The sequence below is a fragment of the Brachyhypopomus gauderio genome, chromosome 13, assembly GCF_052324685.1.
Source record: "Brachyhypopomus gauderio isolate BG-103 chromosome 13, BGAUD_0.2, whole genome shotgun sequence".
Classification (NCBI taxonomy): Eukaryota; Metazoa; Chordata; class Actinopteri; order Gymnotiformes; family Hypopomidae; genus Brachyhypopomus; species Brachyhypopomus gauderio.
Genome location: NC_135223.1, coordinates 19430116 through 19451659, shown reverse-complemented (window position 1 = coordinate 19451659; position 21544 = coordinate 19430116). Strand labels below are relative to the sequence as shown.

Below are 21544 nucleotides of genomic sequence, written 5' to 3'. Positions count from 1 at the left end.
TTATTAAACTGAATAGAGGACACATTATTATCTTGAATTCCTCTATGTATGAAGTGACTCTTCCTTATATTGGCAGGAGGGTCTTGAGGATGAAACTTCCAGGCAAGAGGAGGAGAGGTAGACCAAAGAGGAGGTTTATGGATGCAGTGGTAGAGGATACCGCTGGCTGGTGTTTCAGTGGAGGACACTCAGGACAGGGCCAGATGGAGGAGTTTGATCCGCTGTGGCAACCCCTAAACGGGAATTGCCAAAAGAAGAAGAAGAAGAAGAAGAAGAAGAAGAAGAAGAAGAAGATGATGATGATGATGATGATGATGATGATGATGATGATGATGATACTCGTCCTGTGGCAGGGATTTCCCAACGTATTTTGTTGTTGTTGTTGTTGGCTTGACTGCAATGTGACGTCTCGGAAATCTCAGATGACGCATCATGACAGCTCGGAGAACCGCCCACCCGGAAGTAGAAGTGTTAGTGGGGTTGAAGGAGGCAGCTTGTCAAGTTCCAGGCTAGTGCGGGTTTTACGGCGTAGGTTGTTGAGAATCTACGTTACTTTCAACGGTTTTTATCACTTATACCTGAAAAAAGGTGGAATTTCATCCCACCGGGTTTTTTTATCAGTCTTAAGATTTACTGGGGATGAAAAACTTGCTAGAAACTGGCAAGCTGGTTAGCTAACTGGCTAGCTTGTGAGCTAGTTAGTGTGAGAGAGAGAGAAAGAAACAAAGAAAGAAACGAACAAAATTCAGAGATAGGTTAGCAAAATGGACTGTAGCGCGCTGGAGCTTGATGCTGTGAAATTTGCCAAGTCAGCGGTGTCCCACGACCAGAGAGGAAGATACAACGACGCGATGTTCTTCTATAAGGTAAAATGTTGTTCAGTGTTAACACTCACACGGGCAGCTGGAGAACTCTGACGTATCCCGGTGGCATCATGCTGCTGCAACATGCCACCTGAGGCTTTGGTAAGAGACATGCTAACTGTAGTTGGGTATTTCTACCCTTCAGGCCATGTCAAACTCCCACGTTAACGGGAGACTGTTAAACAAAACTCACCAAACACCTCTGTGTAGAGTTAAATATAACCTAGTTATATGTCAGAAGTATCAGTGTTGTAAACCTTTACTGGTCTTTATTTTGCTCTTTGTCCCCCCCCCCCCCCCCCCCCCCCCCTACGTTAGGAGGCAGCGCAGGCCCTCATCTATGCTGGCATGGCAGGGTCCAAACTGGAGAATATTCAAGGAAAAGTCAACGAGTACCTGGAAAGAGTACAAGCTCTTCTTAGCGCTGGTCAGTCCTCTGAAATGTTGTAATGTAGTAATATTGTTTAGGAGGCTTTGCAGTGCCTCTTGGGAGGGAACTTTCCGTGGCTCATGCTCCATTAATGCTTACGTTGGTTTTGGTGTGGGTGCGAATAGTCATGTTCTTACACATACCTTTTTTTTGCAAGCTGTAGGAGTGTTCTCTGGTCCTATTAGCTGCTGTAAAGAAGAATTGACCTGTCTCCCTGTTTCATTTGTCATAGGCTTAGCCCAGCAACAGAATAGACAATCCTGACTCATTTCTTATTAGACATTAAGAGATTATTTTTTTTAATTTTTGATTAGGTAATTCAAGAAGCATCACACCTGTTTTTTTTATGTGTGTATATGTGTACAGTGCAGAAGGTGTTTGGTTGAGTGCTTTGTCCCAGTCTAACAAGGGCCACTGATAAAAAAAAAACAAAAAAAACTTATGTGTAGTTTTAGCTACTCGGTGACAGTTTTACCTTATATGACTTAGACATTTACTGTCCCAAATAAAAACTAATTACAATAAAAGGCATTTCAGGCATTTTTCTCAACTTTTGGTTACCATTTTGATATACGATGTCCACATTTTATCCTGCAATTCCTACAAACATGCTGAATCGGATCTCCCTCCATCAGTTCAGGCCCAAAGCAGTGACCCCCTGAAGAGCAAGCACCAGCTGGACCTTGAGCGGGCGTACTTCCTGGTGACCCAGGCCTTCGAGGAGGACGAGAAGGGCAACAGTGACGAGGCCATAGAGCTGTACACTCAGGCTGTGGAGCTGTGCATACAGGCCGTGAGTCATTTTGTCCAAGCAAAGGTTCTGTAATGGAGATGCAGGGGGAAAAAAGCAGGAATACCAGTGCTTTTTGTTTCATCTGGTTGGTATGTTTGGTCTTAAAATAAACCTTAAATAAATAAATAAAGCCTGGTAAATGAAAACGGATACACAGGGACCTGTGGCCGTGGACTGTTGAGAGTAGGGGAAGTGGAAACATGGCAGCGGTGTTTGATTCACTTTAGACACGCCCAAAGGTATAGGGCAGGGCTTTGTGTGAAGTCCCATTCGTGATCAAAACTACTGCTGAAACTGTACAGCTGTTCTGGTGAACTCTGCACTGTCTCCCCTCTGTGCCATAGTCAAATGAGACCTCAGATCAGGCACTACAGGGTAAACTGAAGCAGCTGGCTCGCCAGGCTCTGGACCGGTGAGTGCCGGCGCCGTTGGGGACCACGCTACACAGCTGCTGATGTGCCATACCTCAGTGTTGTGTATTGGCTTGCGATTCATTATGTCTTCTTGCTACCTTGTTTTCCTTGTTGGTGTATTTCAGGGCAGAGGGGCTGAAAGAAACCCTTTCTAAACCCCCAGCCCAGGACAAACCCCCCTCCTCCGCTGGCAGGGCCCCAGCGCCTGTGAGGCAGTACCTGCCCCTGGGTCCCGACTTCTCCCTCCAAGACAGGCCCCAGCCGGTGCGCCCCGTGCAGTCCAGCGAGCCGCAGGGCCAGCGCTACACATCCGAGGAGATAGAGGTGCTCAGGTGAGGGCGGCTGGCACCTGCTCCTCGTGTGCCGTATTCTCATATTCCATCAGTGTCTCCATTTTAGACATGACTTCTCATGTCCGCTCTTCTGCTTTGTGCATTGAAGGACGACTTCCAAGATCAATAAGATTGAATATGTGCCGTTCATGAACGTGGACTTGAGGGAACGCTTTGCCTTCCCAGTTCCATTTTCGTGAGTGCTTCTATTTTCTTCTTCTTTCACTTTTCAGCGGAGCACCTGACATGGTGTGATCTCAACACACCTATCAGAGCTGCTGTACTGATCTGTGCTTGATCTGCTGTATGTACTCATTTACTGCCAAGAAACTGTTTGCAAAAGCTTTTTTTCAACCAGGCCACTGTTTGTTGATCTAAAGAGACAAGTATGGGAAACTGGCGCTGTCCCCTAAACAGTCAGCCATCTTCTCTCGCTGGGTCCGTCCTGACGACATCTGCAACAACCCCACTATGATTTTCACCGTGTCCAGTTTCAGCATCAAACAGGTGCCACTCTTTCATGCTCTCCACACCATGGAGACTCTGCCTGTCTCTTCAGAAGCTTTCAAAAAACACCACTAAATGGCTGAATAGCAATGTGTTATTTGTTTACATCACAGACGGTGGTGTCAGATTGCTCTTTTGTAGCCTCTTTGGCCATCAGCGCTGCATATGAGAGACGCTTCAGCAAGAAGTTAATCACCAGGTAGAGCCCCCGTGGCCAGTCCACCTGTCTCAGCACGGTTGCATGACTGTCTTGGAATCAGTTTCTGTTGTCTGCAGCATAGCGCACGTGTCACTTCAGTCAGTTAGTAAAAGACAGCAGGTAATTTGTATGTTTCATTTCTGCATTGTGTGTGTGTGTGTGTGTGTGTGTGTGTGTGTGTGTGTGTGTGTGTGTGTGTGTGTGTGTGATCTACAGCATAATTTATCCGCAGAATAGGAGGGGTGAACCGGAATATAATCCCTGTGGGAAATACATGGTGAAACTCCACATTAATGGGGTTCCTAGGAAGGTACAGGCATTCTGCAAGCATTGATGAGACGGAGTTACACTCTGATCTCTCATTGGTGGGTTGTAGTGGCCACCAGTGATGGAGGGGTTTGTCTGAATGGTTCTTTCATTAGGTGATCATTGACGATTTCCTCCCAGTGGACCGGAACGGGGAGCTGCTCTGCTCCTACTCCAGCAACCGGAACGAGCTGTGGGTTTCCCTCATAGAAAAGGCCTACATGAAAGTGATGGGTGGATACGACTTTCCTGGCTCCAACTCTGTACGCACAGACCACAAGTACCATTTTAAGTCTATATATGTGGATCATTTAAATGAAAGGGGCCTTTGTTGGATTAGGAGATCAACCTACTTTTGGGATTAAGGATTATGAAGGAAGACTCCTGTCTTGCTTCCATCAGTGTAATCGTTTTCTGTTGTAGAATATCGATCTGCATGCGCTGACTGGCTGGATCCCAGAACGCATCGCCATGCACTCGGACAACCAGTCCTTCAGCAAGGACGACAGCTTCCGCATGCTGTTCCAAAGGTGAGCTCACGACCGTGTAGCACACGCGCATCGTTCTTGTCGGGCCTTTCTTGGGCAGGCCGAGGTTCTGAGAGCCAGTCTCCCACAGGTTTCACAGAGGCGACGTCCTCATCACAGCAGCAACAGGTGTCATGACGGAGGAGGAAGGGGAGAGGTGGGGTTTGGTGCCCACCCACGCCTACGCCGTGCTGGACATCAGGGAATATAAGGTGAGAGGTCATATTTCCTCCAACTACGTTGTGACACAACACTTTTCTATGTGGTCTTTCTATGTTTAGTTTGTTTAAAGGGTGGTGTTGCCATGGGTGGAGTTCTCTGTTTCCAGAGGAGAATTAGGTTGGATAAGGTTTCCATTGTTTGTCCAGAGGAGTCTGATTTCTCTCTTTGCTCTTAAGCATCACTTCTTTGTCATGGGCTCCAGGGTAGACGCTTCCTGCAGCTGAAGAACCCATGGAGCCATCTCAGGTGGAAAGGTCGTTACAGTGAGCGTGACGAGAAGAACTGGACCCCGGACTTGCTCAAGTACCTCAACTTTGACCCCAAAACTGCACAGAAGTTTGACAATGGTAAGAGAATGCTGAGAAGTACTTATCGCTGAGTGAAAATGGGAAGATCAAGTCCTGAACTGACCTTGGGCTGTGTTTCAGGGGTGTTCTGGATCATCTGGGAGGACTTGTGCCAGTACTATGATGTCATCTACCTGAGCTGGAATCCTGGTCTATTTAAAGAATCCTCCTGCATACACAGGTCAGCATCATTCAGTCTCATATTATTACAAGTGAATCATCCTAGACAGGGTATGCTTGTGGGCTTTTAGAGAAACCTTATATCGGTGACAAATTATGGGATAAAAAGAAGTCTCTCATAGGGCTGTCACGGTGAAAGAATTTCCCCAGCGGTTATTTATGGTGGCTCAACACCGCGATATGCGGTATGACGCGATATGCGTAATTTGTCGTCTAAAATCTTAATTTTAGAGCTATATAATTGTTTTATTGTTTTTATTGTAAAGGGGTTCTTATTGTTTTTAAATTGCAAAGAAGACACAGTTTTAAGAGCAGTTAAATATGTGTTTATTGTCAAATAGAGAACACAGAAGTCAAATGAGATGCAGTAAGAACCCATGCTCTTTCGCTTTCTTAAAAGTGTAGGGTAAATATTTAAAACGAGATTTTAAACACAAAAAGAGAATTTTATAAATAAATCAATAAAACGAAATCTTTCCTTAACCAGAAGAATAACGTCTCAGCTTAAACCTGAGTTGTCACGTCCCTGTTGCACGCTAAGAAAACCAACATATTCACCTTATGTGGTTTCAGTGAGGAGCGGAAAGGGCTAACAATATTCCCGGCAGTACTAAAAACTCGCTCTGATGGTGTGCTTGTTGCACAAATGCACATGTACTTGCGGGCGAGTTTGGAGAGCAGAGGAAATCTAGCCTCATTGACGCGCCACCAGGCGAGTGGATCTGCGTGGATTTGACTTGAACCCGAAATGCTCCCAAACCGGCGAAGTCGCGTTTTGTTTTTTGACCAGAGCATCTGCCGTAGTTTCCATCTTTGAAAAAAGGAGACGGATTGTTGATCAGCCGCACCGGATGATAACAGGGGGTTGATGGGAAAATGACTTTAACTCTTGCACAGGCACTTTCGCATGGGAAAAAACACAAATATTGCGGTTGTTGCGGTTAATTCCCGTACGTTGCGATTTTCTCGTCAATAGCGCGGTATTGCTATACTGCGGTTATCGCAACAGCCCTAGTCTCTCAGAGGTCTTAATATCAAAGGTGGGGGTGGTGCTGGGATGATGGCTCAATTGTGTGATTTAATGTGCTTTTGTAGTAGCTGGGATGCAAAACAGGGCCCAGTAAAGGACGCCTACAGCTTGGCCAACAACCCTCAGTACAAGCTGGAGGTGCAGTGTCCACAGGGGGGCGCCGCAGTGTGGGTGCTGCTAACAAGACACATCACCGACAAGGTGCAGTCCTTGACCAGCTCTGCCGCTGTGTGTTATATGCTGAACATTGTACATTAGTATTCATGCTAATCACATTACATTAATGCTTATTCTTTTATTCACTTTCAAGGATGACTTTGCAACAAACCGTGAATTTATCACTTTAGTTGTTTACAAGACTGACGGAAAGAAGGTTTATTATCCAGGTAGATACTTTGGAACAGATCAAGAAATGGAAGTTAATTTGCTTTTATTCTGTGTATATAAAAATGAACAAAAATGAATATTTATTGTTTTTTCCCCCTAGTTTTTGCTTAATTCCAGCTGTTGATCAGTGTATGTAGAAGGTTGATTTAGAGCACTGTGGTGTTACGAGTGAGGATCCCTTCATTTCTGCTGGTTCTTTTCTCTCGTAGCTGATCCTCCCCCGTATATCGATGGAATACGGATCAACAGTCCACACTACTTGACCAAGGTCAAGCTGACCAGTGCAGGGACGCACACCTTCACACTAGTGGTATCTCAGTACGAGAAGCAAAATACCATCAACTACACACTGAGGGTAATTCCTGCCCTGTCTCTGGGAACAACATTTTTCCCCTCTGTTTCTGTCCTCACCTGTCTTTATCCATCTGTTATACACCTTTACATTCAGGAATGTTGTAAAAGAGCAGAGCAAAGTGCTTATTTCTCTTCCAGATCATTAACATGGTGTCCTCTTCATTACATGTATATCATAGTGCACTCATGTTTGGTTATTTATTAGTTTATGATGGTATCAGTAGAGTAGGCAGTCTTATTTTAACATGTTCATTTACCTAAAGCCCTGAGGGCACTCCGAGCTAATGACAACCTCAGATATTACAAGCAGTATGCAAATTTAGGATTTGATATGCAAATGTAGATGTCCAATTAATTTACTATGTTCCCTCTCAGGTCTACTCGGTGTGCAAGTTTAATTTCTCCAAAATCCCAACACCATTTATACATACCAAAAGGGTAAGCACATGCTCTGTTGGAAACGAAATTTGTGAGTGGAAGGTTTGTGCTACACTGCTTGTCTTAATGGGAGTCCTGCCTTCATCTTCTGTGTGTGTAGGTAAATGGTCAGTGGAGGGGAATCAGTGCTGGGGGGTGTGGGAACTATAAGGACACTTACAAGCACAACCCCATTTACCAGTTTAACCTGGAGAAATCAGGACCTCTGCTGATCGAGCTTCGGGGCTCCAGGTAACCCTAGAGTATGCCATGTCATATTTACTCAAATATTCTTAACCACACACTGCCCATGCATATGTGTATACTGTACATCATTCTCAACAAATATAGACAGAGAGTCACAGATGTACTTTCTCGATGTCTTTTTCCTCTTTCCAGTGGGGGAGAGTCTAATGTAATATGGTGTGGGTTGCCAGCATACCACAGTAAATCCTGTTTGCTTTCCCTTGGCAGGCAGTACAGTGTGGGCTTCGAGGTTCTGACTGTGTCCACTGTAGGGGATCCAGGCCCCTCGGGGCTGCAGAAGAAAGGCAGTGGAGATTACAGGTAACGTGCTGCATTACCCAGTATGGCCAGAGGAGGGCGTGCTCGAGGCCGATTCATTATTAACATCTTACCTGTGCTAGGCCAGGACAGAGAACAAGGCTGATATGGCCAAACAAACAAATGGCCATTCAAGCCTTAATACCCGCCAACCTGATTCTCACATCCTGTTGTTAGGTGTGGATTTTGCTACATGGAGCTGGATCAAATCCCTGCAGGCATCTACAATGTCATCCCCACCACCTTCCTGCCCAGCCAGGAAGGACCCTTCTTCCTGGACTTCAGCAGTGCCACGCCCCTGCGGGTGTCGCAGCTCCAGTGATGGCTGCCCTGGTGGGGGGGTGAGGAGAGAGGAGCCCTCCTTCACACATGTGCAGGGGGTGTATCTCGCGTGCCCTCTCGCTCTGGACACGCCTGCACCCCCCCCCCCCCCCTCCCCTGTCGTTGGGACTGCTTCCCGTTGCCATGACAGACTGCAGTCTGCCGTCTGGTTGCTCTGGCGTGGTACAGTGTGTGGAGTGTGTACAATCACTGAAGACCTCACGTTGTTCCAGGATCACACAGAACTGCCACAGTGATGGCAGTGCATGATTGTTTATTTCTAGAAGGATGTTTTCACTCAGGAGACTGCAATAAACCATTGGACTTTAACAGTGCTGTATATTACAGGAAGATTGTCTGTGGTACATAGATGACTGTAACTTTTCTAAGGGCTTTTCCTTTGGTAATATAAGGATGGTTGACTGTATTTTGGCAGTGGAATTATAGCTCTCCTATAGAACGCGTAATCTAGTGCCATGAAGGCACTGGTTCACAAATGACTAGAGTTTTTCTATTTTTTATCAGGTGCTCATTTTTGTGTCCTGCAAAGTCACATCAAAGCCAGATTAGTTTTGGTTTTGGCGTGGAGTTTAAATACATAACCACACCTCAGTGTAAATGACTCATCTTTTACTCACACAAATGTATTTATTTTCAGTGCAATTAAAGGAATGAGGAAAAATTAAGTGAATTATTTTTAGAAAATTCATAGGTGGAGCTCCACAGACAAGCTGCACCAGACTGGATTCATTAGAATATAACAGGCTGCCTAGCTACTAATGCCTTGAAAAAGATGGACCAGTAGGTACGGACAAGTACTGGTGTGGTAGATCAAAAACACTGAATATTAAACACTGCATATGTTGAGTTACTACACTAAAAAGGTTGTATAGAAAAACTTGGCCTGTCCCCTGGCAGCCACCATCTATCACTTACATGGTCTTAAGATTTTGTAGCACGGGAGAGTTTTTCAGTGGTGAACATACCCAGCTCTCTAGGGAGGAAACACTAAACATTGGCAGAAAGCAGAACGGGCACGTGGAAGGAAAGAGTCTTTGTGGAACATGGCTGTTGCAACCATGAGCAGGTATTACTTTATTTAAGTTTTCAAAACAACGACAAGCTGAAACCCAAGAAAACACGAGAAACACTGTCGGTGTGTCCCACCCCACCATACACAGAGCACACAACGAGTAACAACACAAAGAGGGGGAAAGCAATACAAGGGTGAACATAGTCTGCACAGTCTAGCCTACTGCCTGGAACTGAAGCTGTGTCTTGTGCTTCTTTATCTAGTAGCAGCTACTGTAATGTTCCCTCACTCTTCTTATTGGTGCAATTCACTTAAAAAAAATTCAATCCCTTCTCTATCCATGCCATGTACACCAAGTCATAATGGGCAAAACTGTCCAATAGGAATGTTGCTTACTTCTACTGCTGGGCAGTTAAGGTTGAGCTAGGTTACCCAGCATGTAGGAAGTGCTCCCTAGCTCATGGGTTAATGAGGATTGAGGCACAGTTCTTCACCAAACCAATGGTCAGCACAGCACAATTATGGTGAACAGTATTAAATTAGGCTACATAATGCAATTCTCCTTTCTAATCGACTCTCCAACATTCCTGTAAAGAGGAATAAAAAGTATGTTCATCTATTGCTGGTTTGTTCTACCAAAAATGGTGATGCCCCATTTTTTGGCCCTGGCCTCATGCATACAGTCCTGGTGTGTGGAAAAGCCCACGAGTGGCTAATGGTGTGGCTTAGCAGGGAAGGGGTGGAGAAAGGTCACAAACGAGAAGACGAAAGCAGAGGTTCTGCATGGCTGGAGGTGAACTCTGAACTCTTCACCTGAACCTGGCACCAGTGAAGTTACAGTCCTGAAATGTTGTGAATCCTCTTCCAGGTGGAAATGCAGTGTGGAGGCAGCTTCATGGTGTTGGTTCATGTTGGCGAGGTCTCCGCAGTGCTACAGGCTCAGACAGAGCACAGTCTGTATGTATTACACTGAAGGACTAATGGTCTGCTATTTACAGCACCATGACTTTGCCACGGTGAAAAACAAACAGGGCAGAGACACTTGAAATGTCAAGACTATGGGAATTTACCAGCAACTGCTGTTCCATTTTCTCCTCAGGTCTTGAAGGCTTTCCATCAACTAATTTTGCAAAAGAAAAACATTCCTGTTTAAACAAACAAAACAAAACAAACAAACCTACCTCATATCACATCTGTCAGGTACATTCACCTATCGCCTCAACATCCTTTCGTCTCCTTCGCAAAAAAGAGGTCAGTATTAGACTCTGTATATAAGCAGGGATGATCTCAGCAGATTTTCAGCAGGCCATGCCACAGAATGACCGTCCTCTTAAAGTACAGTATGATCTAGTGCCACTGCTTCCCCGGAGCTACCAGAGCGTGCTAAAGAGCCCTGGCAAAATGAACGGTGCAGAACTCATGGGTGAGGGCAAGACGAGGGAGAGCTGCCAATGCCAGCATGTCATAGCATGTAGGTGGAAGAGCTGTGGGGTTAAGGCACCCCGTTAAGCCCGTGCCAGGGGAAGGCTGCTAGGCTATGCTGAAGGCCTTGTGTCTGAGGTCTTTGGTGTTGTCCATCTGTCCGCGTTTCATGGTCAGGAGACGGAAACGACTCTTCACACCGCTGATGCTACTGTTGTTGTTGTTGAGAGCGTTGTTGATCACAGCCTCAGCTCCCTCTGCTCGGTCACCTGGTCTCGCAAACAAACGTGCGTGTTAAAACATGCTAATATGAGGCATTTAGTGAGTTTCACAGAGCAACAGAAAATAAAAATAAACGTACAGTTCTGTATACTGTGTTATTTTGCAGCTGGCCGAGGTGCCAAGCTATGCCACAGTAATAAACAGAACCTCCTGAGACACAGGTGCAAGTAGGACAACAAACCAGGACAAATGACCTCACCACAGGGGCAAGCATGGTGCACGACAGCCGTCTCACCCCCACACCCACCCTGTCTCACCTCTCTCCAAGTCGCACTCCGGTGAGGATGCTCCACTACACTCGCTCCGTGGTCCCAGGACGGGGGAGATGAGGGCGAAGTCCGAGAGGGAACCTGCCCCGTGAAGCTCCAGGCTGCAGGGACGTGCCGAGCGGGGAGGGGAGCACGATGCCGGTGAGGGAAAGGAGGAAGAGGAGGAGGAGGAGGAGGAAGAAAAGGGGCAGAGCAGCTCCAGAGGGCTGCTGCCCACAGAGCCGCGACTGCAGGTGGACTGGGTCTCCGAGTCCACCTCCGACATGGCACTGGTACTGCGGTTCTCTTCCTCAAACAACTCCGAACCCACTGGAACAAGACAGAGCGGAGTTGAGTGAGACCTTAGCTGTCCGGCACTACCAGAAATGGGCTTCCGTGTGACGCAAGCATTAACAGTCTTTCCTAACAGATAATGGACATCGCTGCCACATTTATATCAGTCATTGTTATCGGACGCCATGGCATCCATCCTCACCCACCAACGACCTAACAAAACATTAAGCAAAACCAGCTACAACATTTCCCATACTTGAAAACAAAATTAATTTACATCAAATAGTGTCAAAGCCAAAACCTAGATATTAAAAATCTAAAATCAGTCCCCAAATGTTATTTTCACGCATGTTCCAGTGCAGAGAATGAGGCGTTGGTGTCTTTGTGGGCGTGCTGACAGGAATGCCCATAAACATCTCATTAAACCAGGACATCACTCCAACCACAGCTCTGCAACCGGAGACACATGCATCCTCTTGGCAAAAACGCTGTTGTGCACACACATCCTCTGCTCAAGGGCTTGTTTGTCTGCTCCTGCTGAGCCAAACCCAGAGCTCTGAACACAACCCAGAGGACACAAACTCATTTACAGAAATGATAGAAAAGCACAATTTAAAAGCATAATGAGCAACGTATGCAAGAAAGTACTGGGGCAAGCAACGTCTCCTTCAGCCTTTAAATCTCCGTATCTCACTTTAAATACATTTGCAACTGCCTCAAGTGAATGAGCACATGCAGTATTATGGTGGTATTCACACTGCAGTCACTGACACCCAGCTAGGTTTTATTTCAGCCTCTCTTTACAGTCCGGTAGGAGTCCGGTATGTTGACAATGTGGCCAGTCATTAGCTATAATTTAATTAATTGATTACAAGTGATAAGTTCTGGTGCTGAATTTAGATTTACCATTCATAACATTTTTCCCCAGCCTTGAGAGCAACTGAATCATTAGATCCCCACGATTGGGTTAATACAGCATCAGTACTCATCACTACTACACTTGCACTTTTGATTTTAAAAACAACCAATGAAAAATATTCCACGTTACATGTATATTTAAGCACAGGTTTACTGATGAAAACCTTTGTAAAGCTTTTTTGCCGCAAAACTGTCCTTCAGCGATTAGAGTGTACTCACCGGAGATGGCGTCCGACTCCATCTTGAAGCCGGCGAGGTCGTCCCCGGTGAGGCCGTCACCCTCCGCCCCCACGCCCTCCGCCCCCACGCCCCTCCCCCTCGGCCCCATGGCAGAGGAACGCCGTCGCTCGTGGATCTCGTCCGAGATCTTCTCCAGGTTCTTCAGAGCCGTCTTGTACTCCACTTTAGCTTGCGTCAGCTTGGTCTGAAGGTCATCCACGTTCTTCTTTAGTTGCTGTGATGGAGACACAACGTGAAACGGGCAAGATCAATCGATCTCAGCCAATCAGAAGGACAACATGTGGCATTAGCAGGACAGCCAACCGTAAACATTAAGGGCTAATCCGCTAATCAGACTGACCTCAAGCTGCAGGTAGTATTTTGCCTTCATTTCAAAATAGGGCCTGAAGGAGGGGAAAAAAAGAGAGACAGAGGATGAGAAAGAAGTAACTATCAATAGCACTGTGCATTATTACCATAGCAACCACTTGCTGTTTTCTGGCCAGCGTTGCCAAGCTGCGGATGAAAAAGCTACACACACAGCCGCTCCTAGCGTCCTCGCCGTCGTGCCATTGGCGAGGATCAGGAACCTGCTGTGTTGGTGGACAGCTCGTGATTCAGGCCAGTGCAGGAGAACAGACTCCAAGCAGAAAAAGTCGGACCCAGCCACTGAATATGTGATGCTTATAAAGGTAGGTGCTCAAGTGTTACTAGCTTCCTGAAAAACTTGACTTGACGATAAAAGCAAGATCGCTTTGCCAACTAGCAGCAGTTTACCACACAGACCCAAACGCATGGTCTGATCCACTGCCCCATTTCTCCTCCTCTATGCCACACCGTATGGTTCACTAGAAAAAAATATTAAACGACATCAAGACGGAGGGCTGATTTCACAGTGCTGGATTAACGTACACGGGCGGTATTGTGCCGTTTGGATTTTGAGGCGAGGGCTAAAATCAAAGCAGCAGCTCCAGGGTTGGAACCCAGCAGTGGCTCACGGCGTGAAAGCACTGTGGGCATCAAAAGGTTCTGCTGGCTCGCCGCTCTGGGGCTGTAAATATTGAAAGCACGCTCACTTGGACTTGCTGATGGTGCGTTTCAGCTTCTTCTCCAGCTGCTTCATGCGGCTCATGGCGGCGTTGTACCGGGCCGCCGTCTCCTTGTGCAGCAGCTCGCTGCGTGTCTTCGTCTGCTCCGCCCCCATCACCTTGAAAAGTGCAGGGCACGGTTTTTTTTTTTTTTTTTACACTTTTTTAAATGCCCACTCCGACCCCACAACGGAGGTTCCTGTTTGCGTCACTCACCCTCTGGGTGGCGTGGTTCAGCATCTCCTGCCAGGCCGAGTCGAACTGACGTTTGTCGTCCTCTAGCAGCCTCTGCTCGGCCAGGGCGATGGTCTCCTTTGCGGCACGCAGCACCTCCGTGGCCCTCTGGAAGTCCTGCGTGGCCCTCTGGGCCTCCAGCTGGGCCTGGGGAGCACACGGCGTAATGGGGCCCGTCAGTCACAGGCCAACAGTGGTATGATGCCAGGAAAACAACACACACCAAAAGAAATAACACCTGCACAGTGACTACCTGCTGTGAGACGACAAGCTGGCTAGACCACATTTCAGCCAACTTTCAATCAACTCAGACAGACTGCCCAATGTAATTGGAGAACACTGCTTCAGTATCCATGCATGTATGCATATGTGCCCCCCCCCCCCACCACCACCCCACACACACCATTTTTTCCTACCATAATGTCACCACAGCAAAAGGACTTACAGTAACCAAACAAAGAGGCTTCAAAAAGCTAATTTAGACCAAAACACTTACTGCTAACCACTAAATGCTAATGGATCACTTCAAATTAATGAACAACTTGCCAGGTACACAAATGTACAGCGGCAAAGTGCTTATTGTGCAAGCATATTAATGTCTTACTAGCATAATCCTTTCCTGTTTTAATGCCTTTTTTGGGCAAATCTGTATCACTGTTACAAGCAGCAAACGCCTGCAGAAAACTCTTGGAGACCAAACCAGCATTATATATGGATTTAATAAACCCATGAATGGGGGGTGCAGTGATTTTTAGTATCCATCCTTATTGAGCATGGGATTAGGCTCCCTCTCCACAACCATCAAAGCATTGCCATGTTCATTTAACCCATTTACTTCTACAAGTTCTATGTGCAGGTTTATGTACCTTCTTTTGGAATTTATGAAAAGCTGGAGAAAAGTGAAACAATACAAAGACTACAAGTATTTCTGGAGAATCTTGAAGCTAGTAGGGTGCATGAAGCGCAAGATGACAGAAAACCCTGTTCTGAATCAGAAGACAACACCACTGATAAGGACATTCTGCTGGTTAAATATTATCCATAGCGCCTACATGAAGCTCCTGTTTACAACTCTGTTGGTTATGAAGTTATGAACCAATAGGTCACCATACTTTAAGGCAGTAATATAGCCCACATCTACAGCTGTAGATCAAAACAAGGGGGTACATATACTATAAATATAAAGAAGCTTAGTATGTCTTTCAGAACCCAAAACACAGAAGGTTAGAACACTTCCTCTTGTTCCTCATACACTAGTAGTAGGGTAGATATCTCGAACACAACCACCCTACATACCCAAGAAGAGAGGAGGGCAAAACTACAGTGGTAAAGCCTCTCCATATCCATTAGAGTCCCAGCCTCATTTGCACCTGCACATGGCATTGAGTCCACAGCTTTGATTAGAGGACCTGAAGTGGACCTTCTTGTGTGTGACCATACACACGCCACACCATCAAACCAGTCAAAATGGCCTTAAGGGGTTTGCGTGTCTCACTGACAAAAATATAAAAATTCCACAGATTTGGACCAAAAGCACCAAATCAAAGCACCCCCCCCCCCCCCACCCCCCCCCCGTACAGACAGGTGATGGCATGCTATATTCCAGAGAACAGGCAAGTATGTGTTCCAAACAAGTAAAGTCAGAAGAAATAATGTGCTACATTGTTAGGGAAAACTAGCAACACTTTCATGAACCAAGCGTTCAACCATTTCCAGCACTCCGAGTCACTAATGGCAGATAAACAAATACTACATCTATTAGTGGACAGCCTGACCACACACACCATAAACAGCCTATTTCATCTTTCAGTTCATGTTTCTTGCTGGTCCAAGTGAAACACAAAAAAAAGGAAGACTCAAAAAGAGAAACATTAAAAATTCACCACATTCATTAGCACGCATCAAAACCCACTACAGTCAGAGTTCTACTATATTTCATTATGATCAGAGATGATCAGAGATGATCTGAAAGCACTCATGTAACAGTAGCACATGTGCAGACAAAATAGTTCTAATAAATGAATCCCACTGCAAAGCCGCCATGTGTGAGGTCTTTTGCGATTGAGGTATTGGTATGGAACAGCAATTGGACATCTGCTCCTGGCTCAGTTCCAAGTGAAAATACTCAGCTTAGGGTAGTGCATCGTTAACTTTATTGGGACTAGAGTGTCTGTTACAAGGGAGTGAAAGCTGAGGAAATGTGTTTATTTGATGACGGCAAGCTGAATCTGTACATTTGGCTCTTTAGAGTGGCTGGTACCTGTTCAGTCAGTGTACTTATTTGAGGTTTGATTGGGCGGTGACAAAACAAGGGCACTGCTACATTTGGCTTACGATGTCTCAAAAAAGCGCCGCGCAACAAGATATCCTTCAGGATGACTGGGACACAGCCCAACCCAGAGGAGAGAGTGATTTACGGTTCTCTACTGGCCCACATTGCAACCGCACGCTCCTCAACCTTCTCCCAGGTGAGGTCATTCACACCGTCGAGAGCCCCGTCTCAGAAGACCTCCACACACCTGGCGCGACCATGTTTGCCAATAACACACACACACACACACACCACAGAAGCAGCGTTTAAAACAAAGCCAAGAAATTGTCCTCGTTGTCAGGTTATGACAGATCACGAACAGACTACAACTGGCTAAAATGCAGGATGAGAGACACCGAGTCCTGAAGGTTGTACAGACTGACGAGATGCAGACAAAGGGGCTGATATTTCTCATGTTGTACTCATTTGTCTTTCATACCAACTGCTTGAGCAAAGGTCTAAAGTAGTATGGACTTGCTTTTACAGTTGTATGCAATATTGTTTGGCACAAGAAAGCAGATTAAGGCAGAACAACAATGGTACATCCAACAAAAGCTAATTTCAGATTGATTTACAGCCATGTTATCATTCATTAGAAAAAGAGGGAAATACGAGCACTTAACAGAATGTGTATGAAATCACCACAAGTCGAATCGAGAAGAAGCGCTTGCATATCCAGGTCTATCAGAGCACAAACAGCTGCCCAGTTTCCCCCCAAAGGAAAGACGGAGGCAGTGTGAAGGAGACATCCAAGGTGATGACAGTCTGCTGAAAGCCTGTGTCTCACTCAGCCAGCCAACACCTCATGGACAGAGGAACACACAAATCTGTTCCATCAGAACCACTGGAGATTTCTTGCAATCAGAAACTTTCCATATGGTTTTACACACAGCTCAATAATATAAACTATGAGAAATTGTTATAAGGTCCTCTGGTATGACACAAAGCGAACGGACCAGTATAATAAGTTAGAAAGCTTTTGAGAGAGACAGTGAGCTGCTCGAGATTTAATTATGAGGAAAAAATGAACACAGATTAACCAGAGTTCTATAATAAGCTCTTCGACCTTCTGCAACCTGCACTGTTGAAAGAATCAGAAACATTCTGGCGTGATGAGGAATCCTCCCACTTTTACAGTAAACAATCTTAGGAGAACTGGACGTTTCCGAGAACGATACTTTAAAGCATGTCATGACAAAGTGGAGTTGAAAAACATCAGTCAGCACCATTTTTGACCAAAAGATAAAGTGAGCAAAAGATAAATGAGCAAAGGAGTAACATAACCCGAAAGAGCAGGGAAGGTATTACGGTATGGTGGCTATATCAGGTCTGCCCGTTTCTTTAATCCAGTACCAGAACCACTTCATCAGATCTATACACAATAGTTGCCAGTCTGCCTGAGCTATGAGCAATGTGTTTGGATCTTCCCCACAGGATAAAGGAGACTGGCCTCTGTCCAAAGGTTTCAAAGACTTTAAGCCTAGTCGCTGATGACCTCAATAAATAAAGAAATAAATAAATCAGACAAAAAGCAATGTTATGAGATCATTACCGTAATCAACTTTGAATGTGAGGCTCCAAGCCAATGCACTTCCAAAAACAAAAGAATATTGATATTCATTCTGTTAAATGTGACATGTGTGGTAAACAGCTTTTTTTTTAGCTCAACAAAGCATTTTTGCCCAATTCAAAGCTACTTTGTCATTACATTTGAACAAAAGAGTACAGATCAAGTAAAACAAGTCCATCAAGCTCCTGTATGAGATTCTGAATAGCACAACAGGTACTCAGCTGGTTGGTACGCTCTCTTAAGAGCTACTGCTTCTCATCTCTTCTCCAAACAGTACTCAGATGGCTCAGAACACGCAAATACTTTCTGTAATTGTGAAAATGTCCATATCAGAAATGAATCAAAACACATGCTATTCCAAATCAAAACTATGCTGGTTCCCATGTTCCTGAATAGAAATGGATATCGTGAATACAAACATACCCTACTATGTTCTACTAATGAAGATGCTTATTAGTTTAGTTGATGGTGGTACTTCACAAACACCCCCCACCCGAGCACATTATCCTCTCCATGTACACCGTGTTCTGTTTTGCTTCAGAGAAAAAGCTCAAAATAGTCGATGCTTTTGAAGTGAAATATTTGGACCGGCAAAACAAAGTCCTTCAAGCAACCAAGGAGACCTTGAATTGAAACTATATTGGCCTACATTTCCTTAAGAATAAAAACATGCAGATTAAGTATTCAGTTTTAAAAGTCTACTAAATACGACCAAACTAAACGTAAAAAGGCTGTGACATTAGAATCCTCTTCATTTCTCTTTCACCGCTGAACAAAACTTTCCCCAAGACACATACACATCAAAGAATCTTCATAAACCAAACTGTCTTAACCTGATAGAAGTGTTAGTGAATGTGGCAACATTAAACAAGCAACAGTTAGGAGCCGACATGACAGAACCCAAGCTGTTCAGCAACTGAACTCATGAAAGAAGCTGTAAGATGGACCATGTTCTGGCTCAGGAACGTCCATGAGTGCCGTGTGTGAAGCTGCAGTGCTGATGAAGGCCTCACCTGTCGGGCCACCCGCCGTGCCTCCCAGTATGGTTTGGACTCCTCCACCGCCTTTCCGATCTTCTTCACCAGCTCATCCAGCTTCACCGTGGCCTCCACCAGCACAGAGCGGAACTGCTGCCGTGCATCCTGGGGTTACAGCACCACCTTTTACATATGGAGCTCATATAACCTCGCATTAAAAAAATCACATCTAGTAGGAACAGTGAGACAAGAGTTAAGATGCAGAAAAAGGTTAAAAAGAAAGATCGTTTTTACTGAAGTCCCAACAAGAGAGATGTCAACATGCTGCCTGACCAGAGCAAGCAAGGCTCCAAATACAAGCAGGTTATGGAATTCATAATCCTGCACACACCAGACCCAATCAGCACTTCGCCACTGGGACCAGCCCAGTCCTGGACTGATGGGCAGGCACTCATCTACCTCAGACCAGCCAACCATGTACAGCCCCGCATCTCTAGTGGTGCCATAGGCTGATTTACACCCACACTGGGCTGCACCTACAGCTCTGCAAGGCTGTACCAAAAACAATGACTGCGGATGGAATCAGGTGGCGGCATATATTAGAGCGCAAGCTTTCTAATCTGATCTCAGTCTGCAGGCAGATTAACAGATATACCCAATGTGGTCTGAGTATAAAATCTAATGCAATTGGAGAAAAGTAAAACAAAAGTCTAAATGTTACTTTTAATCCATTTTTTACTGTACTGGAAAAAGGTGGTGAAGGACTTCAAGTGCACCTATGACCATTAGTTTGACCATAGTCACTTTAAGGCTCAAACTGGACAAACAATTTCAGCCTGGCAGCAATGCACAAGGATGTGAAAATCGCACAAAAAAACCACGCATAGCATCACCTGATTTTATAACCCTAAACAAGGGAAATGAATTACACAGCTTCTACAATAGACTAAACTCAGTTCCTTGTCTGGCAAATTACAATAACTAAACATGCAGATTAGTGTGGTCAACATTTTTTTTTCTAAAATGAAAGCTCACGGTGTAATAGCTGTTTTGAGAAGTCTAACATTCAATCAAATGGTTATGAGAAAACAATATATACATAATATATAAACACACGTCACTGTAAAAGTGTGATCATACCTCCAGCTCCGTCTCACATCTGTTGATGTCATCTGTGGACTGGTTCAGTTTTTCTAGCTCCCCCTATTATCAAAGAATGGAGAATTTTAAATGAAAAACAAATACAGACAACAGCTTTTAACATTTAATTTAAATGAATGGCCATTTCAGAGCGGGAAGATATACTTAGAACAAGCGTGTAAAGCCTTCCGAAAAAATGATTGAAACGCCTCTGGCGTTCAGTGAAAGTGTTCCGATAGTGAGTTTAGGTGCAGAGATACAGCCCGTTCATTATGAAACCAACATCAAATCGTGGCGTTTAATAAGCTCAGATCTAAAGGATCAGACGTGGCGTTTATTAAACCTCAGATCTAAAGGATCAGACGTGGTGTTTAATAACCTCAGATCTAAAGGATCAGACGTGGTGTTTAACCTCAGATCTAAAGGATCAGACGTGGTGTTTAATAACCTCAGATCTAAAGGATCAGACGTGGTGTTTAATAACCTCAGATCTAAAGGATCAGACGTGGTGTTTAATAACCTCAGATCTAAAGGATCAGACGTGGCTCTCCCCGTATATCCCCGACTCGTCTGGGTCGTACAAACCAGCCAAACGTAATTCATTTCATACTGCTCTTGTAGTCCTCGGCACCATTATTCCTCAGTTTTTTTTTATTTCACATAACCAAAATTAAAAAGCAATATCTGGTAATAACAAACCAGAAGGGCACGTATCCTCTGGGTTTACCTGAATCCTGGGGTCCACCTCTTCATCCTCGCCTGACTCGCATTCTTCCTCCGACCTGTTTTCCGTGTCTGTATTGTCCATGGCGAGTAAACAGTTTTGATGTGCGTGCCTAACGGTGGGCTCTCGTGTGCCCTCACCACACCAACACGTCTACTTATCCACCTTCGGCTTGTAATCGTTACAGTCTGATGGAAAATATTAAGTCGTGAACACAAATGGCCGTAAAAACGCGGAACAGCTAACATACATATGTTTAACGGAGCGCCGCATAATGCGTACGTTTGCTTGGAGACCCGTGGCCGGACTGCGACTGCAATGTGGAGCGCGTCACGCGCCCCCTTCGCGCGCCACCCTCCCCTTTCGCGCGCCACGCAAGGCTGGGTTAGCTCAGCTCGCTCAAGACTAGTCCAGGTCTAAAACGTGTTGTCGTTTAGCTCTGTAAATGTGAACGGCCGAGTGAGTTACACTGCGCTTCCGTGTTAATTAAATGATAAAAAACAGCGTCTTATAGAAAAAAACCCCGTAGAATAGTATTGTCATTTGATGAGCTCTAACGACTGGTCCATTTCTAAGCGTCCACACCGAGTGCTCAAATTGTGAAATGAGGCCTGTCTCTAATTAATTAATGACGGAAAGCCTTGGTTTCACAACCACTTCTGTTGAAATAAGGGAAACATGAAGGACCCTTGCTAATGACAGCGTTGGTATAACACACACACTGTTTTCAGAGATTACAGGAATCTCCCATTTCCCTGACCACAAAGAAAACTCTTTTCCTACAAAACGTGACTACTCTGTTTGGAAGTCTATGTGCAGCAGCTCTAAATTAAATATAGACCTACGGGCATTTGAATCATGCGTATTTATTGCACTTGATATTTTTGTCATG

General features: G+C 45.2%; 2 protein-coding genes across 2 annotated transcripts; one reads left to right on the top strand and one right to left on the bottom strand.

Annotated features, from left to right (window-relative positions):
- Positions 1 to 446: 446 nt before the first annotated feature.
- On the top strand, positions 447 to 8522 carry capn7 (calpain 7). The gene is made up of 21 exons (XM_076971515.1): positions 447 to 866; positions 1182 to 1290; positions 1929 to 2086; positions 2431 to 2498; positions 2625 to 2831; positions 2941 to 3027; positions 3212 to 3338; positions 3452 to 3537; positions 3754 to 3847; positions 3960 to 4106; positions 4267 to 4373; positions 4462 to 4582; positions 4795 to 4939; positions 5021 to 5120; positions 6215 to 6350; positions 6460 to 6535; positions 6746 to 6891; positions 7266 to 7328; positions 7429 to 7559; positions 7782 to 7874; positions 8049 to 8522. The coding sequence occupies exons 1-21, from the start codon at positions 765 to 767 to the stop codon at positions 8191 to 8193; spliced, it is 2448 nt and encodes an 815-aa protein (XP_076827630.1). The 5' UTR covers positions 447 to 764; the 3' UTR covers positions 8194 to 8522.
- Positions 8523 to 9261: 739 nt separating this feature from the next.
- On the bottom strand, positions 9262 to 21359 carry sh3bp5b (SH3-domain binding protein 5b (BTK-associated)). Its single transcript, XM_076971514.1, has 10 exons — positions 20935 to 21359; positions 20656 to 20840; positions 19929 to 19991; positions 18825 to 18953; positions 13913 to 14077; positions 13685 to 13815; positions 12970 to 13012; positions 12609 to 12843; positions 11187 to 11507; positions 9262 to 10916 (listed from the first exon to the last, which is right to left on the bottom strand). Exons 2-10 carry the CDS (start codon positions 20734 to 20736, stop codon positions 10756 to 10758), a joined length of 1329 nt encoding a protein of 442 aa, XP_076827629.1. The 5' UTR covers positions 20737 to 20840; positions 20935 to 21359; the 3' UTR covers positions 9262 to 10755.
- Between the last annotated feature and the right edge of the window lie 185 nt (positions 21360 to 21544).

Coding starts and splice junctions, on each gene's coding strand:
- capn7 (XM_076971515.1), top strand. CDS start 765: ATGGACTGTAGCGCGCTGGAGCTTGATGCTGTGAAATTTGCCAAGTCA. Junction 2,087..2,430: donor TGGAGCTGTGCATACAGGCC/GTGAGTCATTTT, acceptor TCTGTGCCATAG/TCAAATGAGACCTCAGATCA. Junction 7,329..7,428: donor CATTTATACATACCAAAAGG/GTAAGCACATGC, acceptor CTGTGTGTGTAG/GTAAATGGTCAGTGGAGGGG.
- sh3bp5b (XM_076971514.1), bottom strand. CDS start 20,736: ATGGACAATACAGACACGGAAAACAGGTCGGAGGAAGAATGCGAGTCA. Junction 18,954..19,928: donor GATGTGAGACGGAGCTGGAG/GTATGATCACAC, acceptor CTGTAACCCCAG/GATGCACGGCAGCAGTTCCG. Junction 13,013..13,684: donor CGCACCATCAGCAAGTCCAA/GTGAGCGTGCTT, acceptor CCCCTCCTTCAG/GCCCTATTTTGAAATGAAGG.